Here is a 17,342-nt window from a genome sequence, read left to right as displayed (position 1 = left end):
CCTGGTTAAGGGGGTGTCCTAGGAAGGGCATCCCTCTGCTATGCTGAGCCTTAAGTGGTGTAAATTAGAACACCCCCATAGCTTCTCTAACTTGTGGCCGGGCCAGGTCCACTAGAGACCAAAGCTCAGAATCAGGGATCCAGAAATAGCTGTCTTATGTACCCTCTCTCCTTGCATTCTCCTCTCAAAAATTCCCGCTCTCTAAAATATTCCCATTGGAGTAGCTTGTGCACAATTTCTAGCATACCTCACCTCCCACCCCAGATAATGGATGATATTGGCTCTTATATTTTAGGAATAATTAGGGCTGTCAATTAATCTCAGTTTACTCAAAACTAATCATAATTAATTGCACTTTTAATTGCACTCAAACAATAGAATACCAATTGAAATTTGTTAAATATGTTTGGATGTTTTTCTACATTTTCAAATATATTGATTTCAATTACAACACAGAATACAAAGCGTATACTGCTCACTTTACATTATTATTTTTTATTACAAATATTTGCACTGTCAAAATGATAAAAGAAATATTATTTTTCAATTCACCTCATACAAGTACCGTAGTGCAATCTCTTTATTGTCACAGTGCGAGTTACAAATGTCGATTTTTTTGTGGTTACAGAACTGCACTCAAAAAACAAAACAATGTAAAACTTGTTATATGGCAGAATGCAAGTAAAACAGAGCAGGAGACATACAATTCTCCCCTAAGGAGTTCAGTCACAAATTTAATTCACACACTTTTTTTAATGAGCGTTATCAGCATGGAAGCATGTCCTCTGGAATGGTGGCCAAAGCATGAAGGGTCATATGAATGTTTAGCATATCTAGCACATAAATACTTTGCAATGCCAACTATAAAGTTCCATGCAAATGCCTGTTCTCACTTTCAGGTGACATTGTAAATAAGAAGCGGGCAGTAATATCTCCTGCACACATAAACAAACTTGATTGTCTGAGCGATTGGCTGAACAAGAAGTAGGACTGAGTGGATTTGTAGACGCTAAAGTTTTACAGTGTTTTATTTTTGAGTGCAGTTATTTTTTTGTACATAATTCTACATGCGTAAGTTGCACTTTCACAATAAAGAGATTGCACAACAGTATTTGTATTGTCAATTGAAAAATATTATTTCTTTTCTTTTTTACCGTGCAAATATTTATAATAAAAATAATAATATAACGTTAGCACTGTACACTTCGCATTCTGTGTGGTAATTGAAATCAATATATTTGAAAATGTAGAAAGCATCCAAAAAAATTTAAATAAATGGTATTCCATTGTTCTTTAACAGTGTGATTAATTTTTTTAATTGCTTGAAAGCCCTAGTGATAATCAAATTGTTGGGTATATGCTCTTAGCGATTATCCAATGAATTTTGTGAGTTTTAGTCCCTGTTAAATACAACTCTGATTGTACATTAAATGTATCAGACTTTAACCCTTTTTCCCTTTGAAAAACAGAAATCAATGAGTCCCAACCATCTCTAATTTATCTTATAAAAGCAGAAATGCAAATATGCAGTAATAAAAATTAAGACAGACCTTTCCAGCTTTCATTATCATAAAACTTCTTGTAATTAACCACTCACTTCTGCCTCAAAATTGTAGAGCAATCCATTTAAAAAAACCTTTTGTAAATAGAGACCAGATATATCCCAAGAACCATCTTAGCAGTAAATACAAGAAAAAAGATTTATGAATTGTAATTAAATTGGAAATCTTCTGATGAGTTTCAGCGTACAGGAGACAAAATCCAAGATTTCTTTAGCATCTTACCTAGGGTTAGTGAGATTGTAACAGGACTTCCAAATCTGTAGCATATGTTTGCAGGTAAGGAGTGCCTCATCCGGGCCTCTGCACAGGGATTCCAGTTTGGCTTTTGAAAACAGTAATCTAATGGAGAAGGGGAAATTTTTTTTTTTTTTGAAGAGTCACACTGAAGCAAAAACCCTTAATCTTCATTTGAGAGATCCTTGCAATGATTTGAAAACAAATTAGAATACAAAAGTTCCCAATACTATCTACAGAGAACCAAACTGGAGGGGAATCTGAAATATTGACTTTATAGAACCATACCATGGAATTGTATTCTTTAGGAATTTTTCTTTACCTTACACATACAAAGAAATCATTCTAATAGAAGCCCTATTTGTAAAGTAACATATGGTAACATACAACTCATTTTTTGTTGTGGAAGCATAAACACACAGTAAATTAAATCTGATTTTCATAAAATTTTGCATTCATGTAGATATCTTGGTCTGAACTAGGGGGCAGTCTTCAATTAAACTCTGTGTTCAAGGGGGAGTCTATATTTATTTTTTTCTTGTAATTCTCAATATGGGCTCCATTCAGTGTCAAAATTAGCACCTAGATCCAAGATGACATTGACTACATTTAACATAGAACCCATGTATATCAACAGGGCTGGCTCTAGGATTTTTGCCGCCCAAAGCAAAAACAATTTTGGCCACCCCCGTTCTTTAATTACCCCACCCCCGGCCCCGCCTCAACTCCGCCCCTTCCCCAAATCCCCAGCCCTGCCTCCTCCCCCCAGGCTCTCAAGCCTAGGAGGGAGGGAGGGGAAGAAGCGGCGCCCGCGCCGCGACCACTCGGAGTCTTCCTCCCCCCCCAGGTTTGAGAGCCTGGGAGGGAGGGAGGGGGAGACTCTGAGTGGCCGCGGCGAGGGCGCCGCTTCTCCCCCTCCCTCCCAGGCTCTCAAGTCTGGGAGGGAGGGGGAGCAGCAGCATGCGAAACGGCTGCTCGGGATCTCCCCCTCCCTCCCAGGTTTGAGAGCCTGGGAGGGAGGGGGAGACCCCGAGCTGCCGCGGCACGCGAAACAGCTGATTCGTGCGCCGCTGCTCCCCCTCCCTCCCAGGCTTGAGAGGCTTGAGAGCCTGGGAGGGAGGGGGAGCAGCGGCGTGCGAATCAGCTGTTTCGCGCGCCGTGGCAGCAGCAGCGGAGGTGAGCTAGGGCGGCTGGGGCACATTTTTAGGGGCGGCATTCTGGCGCCAGTCATGCCGCCCCTAAAAATGTGCCATCCCAAACACCAGCTTGTTTTGCTGGTGCCTAGAGCCGGCCCTGTATATCAACCCTTGGGAACTGTGGTGTACAAAATATTTATCTTATATACCACTGTACGTTTGACTTCATGAATTGTTTTTTATTCTTGATGGAAGTTTAGTGTTCTTTTTTATGACTGAAAACACAAGGCTGAAATATCTGACCACAGAATACAATTTCTATGATACATCATCATTGTCAAACCAATTTTGGGAACCAATTACCTCAGTTATATACTATAAATTTGATGGAGATACAAGATGAGTGAGGTAATATCTTTTATTGGACCAACTTCAGCTGGTGAAAGAGAGAAGCTGTCAAGCTACACAGAGGTCTTCTGGGGTCAATAAAATATTTCCTCACCCACCTTGTCTGTCTAATATCCTGGGACCAACACAGCTACAGCAACACTGTAAACTTGATATTTTTCATAGGGCAATTACAATGAGACTCAGTGTAGTCAGAATTTAATATTTTCATATTACTTTGTGTTTCAATACACTATCCTGATGAAAACCATGGTCTTTTATTGTGTGGGGTATGAGCACCCAAACAGGCACATTCACTTACAGAGGTTTAAGTCGGACATTACATTAGTCAAAGCAGAACTAGATATAACGATGTTAAGTGAAACCCAAAGGAGAGTGAAAAAAGCACATTGTGTCTGAGGAGACAGCAGCATTTCTTAGTTGGGATTGTGACTACTACTTCTGTGTGCGCGGGGGGTGTGTGGAGGGGAGGGCAGGGTAGTAGGTAAATACCCTGGTAGACAATAAGTGAAAGAATTTTAAAAGCTTAACTGTGAATCATTCTGGCAAAGAGGAAAATTGCACAGTGCCATACATAATAACTACTTTTAACAATGATCAGCACTTGAAAGTTTTCTTTGTTAACTACAACGGAAAATTGGAAATGGCCATATTGGAAATGACACTATTGGACTAGAAAGGGAAGAGAGCGTGACAAGGAAAATCTACCTTCACTCTGCATTGTCATCAAGAGAAGGTCAAACTCAGGTTTGATTTGAATTTAAGACATTTCCTAACAGAGGTCAAAATGGCATCTTGCACTATGGATCATATAGGAAAAGCAAGGATAGTTGCAAATGATGTTACTATCATAATTAATTACTATAGAAAAGAATTAAGATGACTGACTATCTTTAACTGCTCCTTTGCACAAAATGCCAAGATGTCCTTTCAGCTGAATTTTTCAGATGTTATGTTAGAACATGGCACCCTATCAGTTATACTTGCAGTCACTGACTCAATTCCGTGATATATAAATTGGGACAGTACTTCTTTAATAGCTTTCAGGGGCATTAGAACGATAAATTCAGTAAAGTGCTTTGAGATCCTCGGATAGAAGTTCAAAATATTCACAACAATTGTATAATTAATGCATGATCATCTTGTGACGTTGCAGTCTGTATAATTTTATAAAAATATGCTAATGAGTGAATTTAATGTAACTGAAATATGCTTTATGCAAAAGGTCTTTTGTAAGGTATTATTACAAAGCTTATAATTTACTAAGTGTGATCATCCTATTTGTATAAATGTACCACTCTTGTATTTGAAACTAGAAATATGAAATATAACTCTGAGGGCCTATTGTAATTTTGCAAAGTGTGGGCCATTAATGGTGGTTTGGAATCTTGATGACTCCCATTAACCGGGACAATTGTCTGCAGATGGGTGTGTTTTACCTGTAAGTCTTCTTATATACATGTGTGCTGGCAAGTGAGCATTGAAGTCTTGCAGTGACATGTGAACATGTGAACATGTCACCTGAACTGGAATCCATCTTTAACCTGGTGTCTTTCCATTAAGAAGAAGGGGGTGGAAACCCAGAGAAGGACAAAGGATTCCCACCTTATGCAAAAGATATATAAAGGGGTGGAACAGAACAAAAGGGGAAGAGGAACCATCATGAAGAATTCCCTAGCTACCATCTGAGCTGGAACAAAAGCTGTACCAGGGAAAAAAATTGTGCCCAGGCCTGGAAGGTGTCCAGCCTGAGGAAAAAAAAACACGTATTAAAGCATCTCTAAGAGTAAGATTATCTGTATTCAGGTTGATTAGACATAAATTTGCGCATTTTATTTTATTTTGCTTCGTGACTTACTTTGTTCTGTCTGTTACTACTTGAAACCACTTAAATCCTACTTTCTGTATTTAATAAAATCACTTTTTACTTATTAATTAACTCAAAATATGTATTAATAACCGGGAGAGCAAACAACTGTGCATATCTCTCTATCAGCGTTATAGAGGGCGAACAATTTATGAGTTTACCCTGTATAAGCTTTTTACAGGGTAAAATGGATTTATTTGGGTTTAGACCCCATTGGGAGCTGGGCATCTAAGTGTTAAAAACAGAAACACTTCTGTTAGCTGCTTTTAGGTAAACCTGCAGCTTTGGGGCAAGTAATTCAGATCTTGGGTCTGTGTTGGAGCTGACGGCTGTGTCTGGCTCAGCAAGACAGGGTGCTGGAGTCCTAAACTGGCAGGGAAAGCAGGGGTAAAAGTAGTGTTGGCACATCGGGTGGCAGCTCCCAAGGGGGGTTCTGTAATCCAACCCGTCACATCTCTTTGTCTCACTGTCAAATTTCGATAACATTATCAGTTAGCAGAGTGGTAGCCGTGTTAGTCTGTATCAGCAAAAAGAACAAGGAGTACTTGTGGCACCTTAGAGACTAACAAACAAACACACACACTAATAAAAGTGAATGTGATTTAACATATTGATGGAAGATTCAAATACTAAGAACTTTTGCTTGGACTATATTTTATCTGTCTGTTTTCATAGTTTTAATCTGTGCATTAAAAACAACATTGTTTGCTATCTCTCTATAGCACTAGACAGAAAAAAATCTCTCTAGGATCAAGATAGAATAATACTGGTGGATATCTAGATTTTGTATGGCTTAAACAGTACAGAAAACACATGTTCAGAGCACACAGCTTAAGAGAAGTCATATGCAACACATCGAGCTGACAAAGACCTTCTAATTAACATTAAATAACAGCTTTCAAACACTTGACTTGGGATATGGTGTTGAAAAGGTGTGGGCTGAATTAAAGGAAGTCATATGCAGAGAACAATGGAGGATTCAGTGTGCAGACTTGAAAGGAAAGAGTAGCAGTAACACCTGCAAGCTAAGCAAGAAGTAATGACAATGGAAGCAAATGGCAAAGAAAACCTGATCTTAGAATAAAGCACACAAAAAAGACAGTAAAATGTCCATGAAATTTGAAAAAGCATCTTGGGCTAAATTGTAAAGAAACAGAAAATGAAATCTTCGCCACCCTTTTTAAAGCAATAGTAAATTAAAAGGAGGGCGCAATAGTCACTTCGAGGCATGAAGAAACAACAGAACTCCCTTGTAATTTCTTACTGGGATGGCCAACTAAACCAACGGAAGTGAAATAAGCAAGCAAGCAGTATTTGTTAATTGAAAATTATTCCAAAACTTCTTTTGCTCTAAGCTCCTGCCCAATTTAGTTTAGCAGAAAAACTACAATAAATGTCACAGATACCCATTCACCTGCTAAAGTATGTTAAGATGCAGTAAACTACAGTACAAAAAAGAAAAAAGTATCTACTGATTAGAAAAGAGCCAAAAACAATGGAACAAAAGAGATTTAATAACCTGAAACTACTGCAAAGTGAAGTCATACTGGGAAAATGTTGAGAATTACAATAATGGTATAAATGAGAAACAAGCCTGAGAAACCGCATCAAAACAAAAATCAAGTCCTCTAGTGGGTGGATTGTATTTGATTTTTTTTTAGATGGTTACAACAGAAAAACTTACTGTAAGTTTCAAAAGTTCTTGATCACAAATTCACTGGGTCCAAAAAATACTGCAGTGTGTATGACTCAGAGAGTAAATTTGTCATATTCCAAGAAGTTGATCAGGAATGTTATTGAACAAAATAAGAGCAGAACCTGCTACACAAAAATCCAAGTACTGAAGAGCGCTAGGAAAAAAGTCTAGTGACACAAGCAGGGCACGCAAATCTAATAAGATTTAATATATTAAAACTGAATCCTTCCTACGTGGGGCACAAACAATGCTCCACTATCTGTACTGCCCAACCTGGGCCTCTTTTCTGCATACCCTCTATGTTAAGTGCCATAAATATTCCCTGTCTAAGTACAGTTCAACAGAGGGGTTCTTTCAATCAGCATTACTGTAGTGTTCCTCCCACTCCCCAGTCAAAACAGACTCTTTAGCTTCATTCTTAACACATCCCAACTTTCACAAGCTTCGTTGGTGACTTGGTTTTCACCTGTAGATTTCCAAGTTTTAATTTTTTTATTGAGTCTCACGTCTTTGTAATGTGAGATATTACAACACTGTCTTTGGGTGTTAACTTCTCTGTCAAAGGCTTCTTGTGGGGTTGGTCCATTTAGCAGTATTGCCAACCCCAAATGTTCAAAAATCATGAGTCAGGCTCACCAAAAATAATGAGATTTGGCTTCATGTAAAAATAATAGATTTGGTGTTCTTTTATTTGCCTTCTGCTTTTGGAGCCTTTACGGTGCATTAGGGTCACATTTTGAAACTTTTTCCACAATCATAAGAGCTAGAAACTTACTTTTTCTTTAAGAATGAAGGCTGAAATAACCACATATCCACTTGACTCCAGAAGCTGGGGCTTTCAGGAAAACAATTATCATGAGACTAATGACAAAATCATGAGAGTTGGCTACACTGATTATCTCTTGACAGTATTCTGCCTATCACGCTCTTCGTTCTATTTCTGTTGTTCAGATTTTTTCTTGTTTGTTCTTAACAGGCTCTTGGCTGGTCTAAACTTGCCACTTAGAACCCTGCTGAGTTTTGATAAAGTATTTTACTGACATCTCTTTCAGCATCAGCTTCTTTGGCGATGTTATCCATGAATTTCCTCTTGTCTCATCTTGTGCTGCTTTTTACTGCTTTGTCCTCTGTTTTGTGCAATTTTTTCCCTATTAAATGATTAGCGCACAAAAATATATTGAAATGTATTTAAAGGCAAAGACATAACATCATGGATGGTAATCCGTTAATTTATATTTGATATAGATTAAATAAAAAAGGAAATAAAATATATGAACAGTTTCTTTAAAGGCAGACAGTAAGCTGGATTTAGTTTGACACCTCCAGACAATAAAATGAATATGCAAAAGCTCAGACATAAGATTAGAACAACTAGAGAGCTGTCTGAATGGAGAGAATCTTTTGTTTTGAAAATAAGACGCAAAGGTGGGGCTAAGAGATTTAGTTGCAAAGTTGGCACCAAAAATATATTAAAAAAAAATGTAACAATTTGGGATAGTTGGTGGCATTTGGACCAGAGAAATCTCACTCAGTCTGGAGTCTGTAGGTAGTTCAATGACAATTCTCATTTTTGTGAAGACAAAATTCCATAGGCTTTTACTGAATTGGGGAAAGCCCAAGAGCTAAATATGTTGCACTACTTAAAATTACGGACAGGACATTCAGGATTCAGCCCTGTGAATCCTGGATGTAAATCTCACAGGGACATTCCTTCCCGCCTTTGGAAATCATGATGGCAGAATGATTCATAAATTGGAGATTAACAATTATCAGGTTAGACCCCAAGAGTCATGAGATTGGCCCAAAAATCATGAGTGTTTTCTTAAAAAAAGATTATGTTGTGTTTTTGGTCTGTCTTTTGATATTTGAACCCTTCTGCCCATGTCCAGTGTGTGTGGGGGAGGGAGGGAATTAGCATTGCCCATTCTTCCACATTTACTGGGTCAGGTGATTTTGGCCCCTGATTTCTGGAGCTCTCACCCCCACATCTGCCTGCTCCTGCCCAGCAATTAATCCTGTCCGACTGTGCCCACATCAGACCCCCCAACCCACCAATTCAACATCCCCCCCCCAGCCTCACTTCTGTTTTTACTACAGTTTTGTATCCCCTCATCCAGACCTGTGAGGCTACAATAGGGTCCCATCTCCCGCTTCCCAGGCTGGTGGGGGCTGATCCAGGAACTCTTGATTTCACCATACCCTTCCCAGGCCAGGAGCTGCAAGGGGATGGGGGTGGGGGGAACAAACAAAGGGACCGTCCTGTCCATCTTTCTCACAGGAAGGGTGAGGGGGAAGGAGGGAGTAGAGTTGTGCTGAGCTCTAGTACCCTCTGAAATCCTGTCACTTACAAAAAAAATTGTACAGGTTGGCAATACTGGATGCTGTTGCGAAAAAAGCAAATGTCATTCTGGGCACACGTAGTCTAGAGAAGAAACGACTAGGGGAGGTACATGATAACAGTCTTCAAATACATAAAAAGTTGTTGTAAAGAGGACAGTGATCAATTGTTCTCCATGTCAACAAAGGGCAGGACAAGAAATAATCAGCATGGTTTTCAGCAAGAGAGATTTAAGTTAGATATTGAGAAAAGCTTTCTATCTATAAGGATAGAACTCAGCTGCCTCCAAACAACATGACTGGAACAACACAGAAACATCATGAAGCATGAGCACTCGATAGGAAGTAGGCAGGAGAAAAAGGAAGGGGGCGATCAGTTTGCTGCAGGACTTACACACCTACTGGCTGCACTGGGAAGAGAGGCTGCAGCAGAGAAGGATTCAATACATAGCAATATGGCAGCCCTAATCATGCCTCCTCCACCTCGGCCTGCCAGACCCATCCACCATTTGAGCTACCAGAGGGGAAGCTCCAGCTACCACAGCCTCTCCAAAGCAAACTTTCCACCCTAAAGCCAGCATAAAACAGGACTGAATTTAGCTAACAGTGGCTCAAGTCACTAAGCTGCTGTCTGTCTCTCTTCAAATGCTACAATCTAATGTGCTCACATTCTTCTTCCATCCTATCTATCTACTAGGTATTTATCATTCATCACTATGGTACCCGGAGCCCTCCAGTTTCATAACTCCTTGATTTTCATTCTGTATGGTACTTACCACATTCAGGGCAAGAAGAACATAAGAAGTGCCACATTGTGTTGCCGCAGGGTTAGGCCAACCATTCTTGGCAAGTGACAAAGAATGATGCACATTCAAAGAAACTAGCATTTAAAAGCGATTTCAAGAAAAGGTACCTGTATGCACTGTGTGAGGAAAAAAGTAATTTTGTACCCAAAAGTAACTGACTTTTATTGTATTACATTCTATACAATTGAAAAATGAGACCATTACAGGATTCCAGATAGTCTCTTTGAATAATGTAACAGTTTGTATTTCTAATCTAGCTAACCTTTAATATGCTTTGCAAAGCATTTTTTCTGATGAATACATGATAGTATCAAACTGGAAAAGATTAGGAAACAACAAAAGTAAGGCAATAACTCTCTCCAACTTTCATATGGTTGTAGGAAAAGTGTATTAATTAACGGTACTGAATAAGAAAAATTATACTGATGCACAAAACAACAACTTTGTGAATGCTGAGACCACGTAGAATGCTTGGAAATGGTATCTAGACTGAATTTAAAAACAGATAAATAGACCACAAACATTTCATTTACTCAGAATATGTTTCTTTTAAAGCCCATTCTATAGGATGATTTGCTGGCTGTGTAGTTAGTGCATAAGAGCTCCCTACAAATGCAAGGGATCTGGGATTTATTTCCATGTCAAGTCTGTTACTCAAAGGCTGTGAGTGTCCTGTATTATTCTTTAGAGAATCTTAGAGTTGAAGTAACAGCGTCATATATATATATATATATATAGGAAAAGAATCTCAATCCATCACTCTTCAACTAGAAATAAGATCATTAGGGTGGCCTTGAGGATGGCATCAGCTGGGAAGAAACAAAAAGGGATTCTTTGGGCCCACAGAGGCCTGGAGAGGATCCCTTTCTAAAAAGAATAAAAAATATCCCTCAAGAATGTGTAGATACTATTCTAAGAACATTTACTGCATTAGAGAAACACATGTTCCATCATATTTTTAGTTTGCATTCCCTCACACAATAAATTGACTGTTCTTATTCAGATTTGTTTGGAAGTGACAGTACAATTTAACAGGTATCCTTTAAAAATTAAGTACTGGTATGTTAAATGATAAGAGTGCAAATTTTAAGAAAGTAATCCTAACAGCGCTATAGCATTATTATTTTTAAGCATCACTTGGAGATTTTATAATTATTTAAACAGCACAGAAGTGAGTAGGGTGCCTTATAAAACTTGAGTTTATGAAAAAAAAAATTAACAAAGAGTCTACAAACCAAATCTTGAGTTGGGTCACATTGCACTGGGTAGGTGACCTTTTCGGCACCCTTTTTAAAAGTGGTCACCAGAACTGCAAGCAGTATTCCAGGATCCATCCCATGAATACCGTATACAGAGGTAAAAATCATCTTTCTACTCACTACTCCCCCATCTATACATCCAAGGGAGTTGTGAAAAACTGATCTAGGTGGATACATCTACATTTATATTTATACTCCCTCCAAGATGTAGGAGTCAGGCTAAGTGGAAGCCCATGATCTGTCTGTGACTTTTACTAAAAATATCCATGACAAAATTGGGACCTCCGGAGCCACCCACAGGGGCTCGGAGCTCCAGGGTCCCTGGCCATCCGTGGCTTGGAGTTGTGGGCCCCTGCTGCCCGCAGCAGCTGCCAGGAACTGGGAGGTCCCCTGGCTGGCAGTGGGAGCTCCATGTTGCCTCTGCCACCCCCGAGCTCCAGGGTGATTAGAGCACTGCTCATCCGAAGGCCGCATCATCTCTGGCCTGCTAGATAACTGCATAGTGTGTGGTGGAAGTATGAATGTGGGACCACATCGCCGCTCTGCAGATTTCCTGAGTGGGAACCTGAGCCAGGAACGCTGTTGATGAAGCCTGCGCCACAGTGGAGTGTGCAGTGATTGGAGGTGCAGGAATCCCCACCAGGTTGTAGTACTCATGAATGCAGGACATGATCCGTGACGAAATGCATTGTGACGACACAGGCAGACCTTTCATTCTATCCACCACAAATAACTGGACTGATTTTCTGAATGGCTTTGTTCTCCTGATGTAAAAGACTAGCGCCCTGCGGACATCCAGTGAGTGAAGTCTCTGCTCCCGGACTCTGGAATGCGGCTTAAGGTAGAATACCAGGAGAAAGATGTCCTGGTTGATGTGAAACTGCGACACAACTTTCGGTAGGAAAGCAGGATGAGGTCTGAGCTGAACCTTGTCCCTATAGAACACGTTGTAAGGGGACTCTGATGTTAGGACCTTAAGTTCAGACACCCTCCTGGCCGAGATTATTGCTACCAGGATCATGACCTCGTAAGAGAGGTAGAACAGGGAGCACAATGCCGAGGGTTCAAAGGGTGGTCCCATGAGTCTAGAAATGACCAGGTTGAGGTCCCAAGTCGGGACAGGCTGCCGGACGTGAGGGTGTAGCCTGTTGAGATCTTTTAGAAACTGGCTGACCATCGGGTTAGCAAAGATAGAGCGGCCCTCCGCACCCGGGTGGAAGGCAGAGATGGTGGCCAAGTGAACCCTTACTGATGACACTGAAAGCCCTTGCTGTTTCAATGGTGGAGGTAGTCCAGAATAAGCGGCACTGAGGCTAGCATTGGGAACGAATGGCACTGTGCCGACCAGATTGACAATCTCTTCCACTTGGCAAGGTAGGTAACTCTCATAGAGAGTTTCCTGCTGCCAAGAAGATCTTGTCTAACTTGGTCTGAATAGGAAAGCTCCACTGGGTTCAACCACGGAGCTTCCACCCCATGAGGTCCAGCAACCCGAGGTTCGGATGTTGGAGACGACTGTGATCTTGTGTCAGAAGGTCCGGGAAGAGCGGCAGGGCGACTGGAGCTTCCACGGACATGTCTAGGAGAGATGTGTACCAGTGCTGGTGGGATCAGTCTGGAGCTATCAAGATGACCTGAGCTCGTTCCCTCCAGATCTTGAGGAGTACCTTGGGAACGAGCGGTATGGGCAGAAAGGCATATAGGAGACAACCTTCCCATGGGAGGAAGAACGCATCCGTGCTGGATCCTAGGCTGTGATTTTAGAAGGAGCAGAACTGCTGGCACTTCCTGTTGTGTTGCGTAGCGAAGAGGTCTATCTGGGGAAATCCCCACCTCTGGAAGATTGAATTCACGATGTCTGGGAGAAGGCTGGAGTAGCTGGAGTGGCCGTGAGAGCTGGAGTGAAGGCTGGAGTGCCCCTGAGAGGCTCCATCGTGGTGCCAAGCCTCCTGGGCAGTCTTTTTTCGACATTGGATCTTTCAAAGATGGCACTGGAGCGCTGAAAAAGACATACTCGGAGTGGGAAACCTGGCACCTGGGTCTGACTGAGGTCCGAGAGCTGTCTCCATGAGGAGGATTTTAAGCTGCTGCTCCCTCTCTTTAAGTGTTCTCGGTCAGAATTCCTGACAGATCTTGCAGCGGTCTTTTTGGTGACCCTCACCCAGACACCATAAACAGGAGGCGTGGGAGTCACTTTTAGGCATGTGCTTTGCGCAGTCCTCGCAAATCTTGAAGCCTAGGGATCACGGCCTGCCCCGGTGACAAATAAATGGGGGGGGGGGGGCAAGGAGGAATCCCCTTAACTGAAACTTATAAGTGAACTAACTATGCTATACTAATCAACTAGAACTAACTATCTACAGGGAAAACCAAAAGTACTGCTAAGCTGCATGCCACAGCAAGAGCAAGGGGAAGATCCAGCTACTGTCACTGGCGGTAAGAAGTAACTGAGGGGATGGCGGGTCGGCAGGGCCCTTTATTGAGCGTCATGAAGGCACGACTCCAGGGAACGCCCAGACTGATCCCAGGGATGCTGCTCGGGGAAAAATCTTCTGGCTACTGTGCGTGCACACACACCTGAATGGAATTGACATGAACAAGCACTCGAAGAACAACTCATTTCACTTAGGATAATGGACAGCCATTAAATGAATATGACTTGCAGCCATTATTGACCTGGGGAAAAATAAAGGGCTCCATATTCCACTGCTGACTCCTGAAATAGTGTAGCTCAGAAAAAGTTTCCATGGGTCAGGAAGAATTTTAGAGTTTTCAATTAAGATAATACATTTGCTTAAAATTTTCTGAAATATTCTTGGAACAAAAAAGTTTTCCACCACACTTCAACGAATGTAAAGGTTTAAACAGTGAGCTTAGCCTTCAGTTGCTTTCAGACCTGTTACCATATGTCTTTCCTTTTTTGAGCTTACAGCTTAACATTAAAATAAAATTCTTGCATTCCTCAAATATCCCTTCTGCTGTTCCTTATGCCTGCTACTTTAAAAAGCCTGTCAGCTGTCATCACTAATTTGCAACATATTAGCAGTTATTGTTTATTACTTATTGTTTTAAGTGGCTTTTCATTAAATCATGATGATCTCAGGTAACATACTAGACCTATTGATTTGGTAACATAATACCATAAGTTAAAAAAAAACTAAGCTGAAAAAGCGACTACATAAATATTTAATTATGAAACATGAATCCATCCTACTAAGTGATAATTTGATGGCTAAGCATGAGGTAAAATAAATAAAAAGGTATTTAAAGATTTTATACTATAAATAGCAGAGACCATATAGAAACATGTACCTCGTGAGACGACAATAAAAGACAGGAGGTTTTGGAATTGTAAAAATTGAGATTTTAAGTAAAGGACTGTCACTTAATCTCTCTCTCTTTGTGACTAAAATACTGTGATTTCATATATAACTGTATTAAACAGATACATGCTTTGCACAAGATAGTGAACCAGATATGAACAAAATCTACTCTTTTTCACAGTGTTAACTAGAATTCTTAGCAACTGATAGGCAGAGGGGAAACAGTTTCTTGTAAGAACAAAATAATATGAAGTTCATAATAAAAATTTACAAAAATCTGTGTCCTAAGCAAACGGGTGGAACACAGCCAATTGAAGGATAAAAGTTATTTGCAATCAAATACCAAGGCAACATTTTCATAACTTATTTACTCTATCCTCCTTGCAGAGGGGGACAAACATATTGTCTACTTAGTCATTATACCACACTCATCATCAACATTCTAGCACCTAATACATCTAGGTCTCTTTCTCCTCACCAACACTAGCACTGCGGCAAATTTACTTTGATATTTTAGTCACAAGCAGAACTCAAATTAGGCTCAAAAGTTTTTTGCAGTGTCAAAAAAATTATTTAGTGGGGGATCCTGTATGCGTATGGCCTGCCAGGACAGCCATTGGAAACTTGCCTAGGGAACATAGCAGCAGCCTTGACAAAGATTTGCACAAGTAGTTTTCTATGTTCTTTCCCCTCAGTATTTTCATGAGTCTTGCATCATCAATATAGGTCTCACAAAAAAGCAGTACTAATAATAGAAACAGCTTTACAGTAAATGTGCATGGGAGTGGGGGAGAAAAAGGGAATACAGGTGTGTTTAAAATGTGCTTAAGGTAATTCATTTCATTTTGAAACTCTTGACACAACATAAAAGTCACCACAGGTAATTTTCTTGAACATGCACCCAAACATTTAAAATGGGTACCTGTTAAACAAACCTGTATTTACTCTACACCTAACAGGCAACTACTACTCAATATCTCTCTGTGGCCATAGTTGGCAGAAAAGTCCTACAGTTGAACTTTGCAGAAATAACAACAAGAGGAGATTTTCTAGTCTGTATCTTTGTGTTTGTAGGCCAGTTGAGTTTGAAGAGTAAGTAATCTAAGGTTATGTCTATACTATGCAACTTTCAGCAACACGGCTGTGCCGCTACAGCCGTGCTGCTAAAAGGCTTGCAGTGTAGCAGCTGTTTGTCAGTAGGAAAGAGCTCTCCTGCAGAAAAAAACTTCCACCTCCAACGAGTGGCGTTAGCGTTGTTGGCAGGAGAGCACTTCTGCCGACAAAGCGCTGTTCACACCAGCGCTTGTCGTCGACAAAACTTTTGTCCTTCGGGAGGGTGGTTTTTTTAACACCTCTAAACGACAAAAATTTTCTCTTTCACTTGCCAGTGTAGACAAAGCCTAAGAGTGCTGGAATGGGATGAGGTTATGTCCCTTTGTGTAAGTTAGGATTCTGACACTTGTGAAGGAAAAGGGTGGAGTAGAAGCTTTTTCTTTAGGTTATGAAGTGGTGTGGTAATAGATTCAAAATTTTAGGTAATTCTAGATGTGAAAGGTGTTACATTTCTTCACCACAAAATATGGCTGTCTACAGCAAAATACCTTGCAGCAATGTTGGTATGCCAAGCATACAGCTTTTAAATTCGCCCTGGAAAAATGATCTAAGCAGCATGTACTTGCTCTGTCTGGTGGGTTTATTACTTCTTCATCTTATTTTTAACTCCCTATGTTGCAAAGAATGAGATGTCAACTCTCCATGTGGAGAAGATGCAATGACTTGCAGGCAACACTAGAATGTGGTATTCACTCTCTCCCATGACTTCTTTTGCTTAGGATGGTTCTTGGGCCTGGAGCAAGCTCTCTATTTCTTAACAAAGGGGTCACACTGCAAAAAGTGTATATGAATGGCTGTGTTTGTTCAGCAGTTTTTCTTGGCTACCTATTAGAGCAATAAACCAGGGTTCCTGTAAGCCCAAGATGCAGATTTGGGGGATATACCAATAGCATACTTCTGACATGAGCGGTGCCAGCACGAGAAGCAATCTTGGAAATGTACCAAATTTTAAAGGATTAAAATGTTGAAAAACAGCAGAGAGCATTCACCTATCAATCAGCAGTCAGGCAAAATCCAGCTCTCAGCAACAAGAGAGGAGGACTGGGAAGAACTGTTTTATCAGCACAGCTTCTATTAATAGTTTACAGCTTTCCCTCTGCCCCCTTGTATTTTATCAAGGTATCACATGCAAACTTGAAATTTAAGCCACTTGACTGGAAAAAACAAAAACAAAACAAAACCCCCGTATGAATGGTAGGAAGGCACACAGTGTAGCATGTAGTGGTATTCAGTTATGCACAGTGGTAAATTAAATAATAAATGGCATAATTCACATACACAATGTATTTGTTTTTTAAATTTACTTTTTCCACAAAGAGTATTATCTTCAACAAGCTGTAAAGCAACTTCTATATCCATGCTGTCAAGTCTGAATCCCCACTTTGTCACTTTGAGTACAGAAGGTGGGGGCTTGCAAGGATTTTAAAAATTAATACTTGCCACTCCAGGCTTGTATTAAACTCCCATAGTTACAGCTTTTCTCTGACCTTGGCTTGGTAAACTCTGCCACCACCCAAATGCCAAAACCCCCTTGGACCCAGGAAGGAGCACTTGGGAATTCCTCCCTGTAGGGTACCCTCAAGCCCTTTCACCTCCCCCAC

The 17,342-nt window shown here is 40.5% G+C and overlaps 1 protein-coding gene across 5 annotated transcripts in view; it reads right to left on the bottom strand.

The window, feature by feature from the left end:
* The window catches only part of TTC7B (tetratricopeptide repeat domain 7B), a 315,699-nt gene that overhangs the window by 116,653 nt on the left and 181,704 nt on the right, over positions 1-17,342 (bottom strand). For 3 of the 5 annotated variants that reach the window (XM_034768134.1, XM_034768135.1, XM_034768138.1), the window contains one exon: positions 1,785-1,901. The exons of the other annotated variants lie outside the window; for them this stretch is intronic. In XM_034768134.1, coding sequence (XP_034624025.1) covers positions 1,785-1,901 — 117 coding nt within the window. The remainder of the gene's footprint in view (positions 1-1,784; positions 1,902-17,342) is intronic. 5 annotated transcript variants of the gene reach the window in all.

The sequence above is a fragment of the Trachemys scripta genome, chromosome 4, assembly GCF_013100865.1.
Source record: "Trachemys scripta elegans isolate TJP31775 chromosome 4, CAS_Tse_1.0, whole genome shotgun sequence".
NCBI lineage: Eukaryota > Metazoa > Chordata > Testudines > Emydidae > Trachemys > Trachemys scripta.
This window is presented reverse-complemented; position numbering and strand designations above follow the sequence as displayed.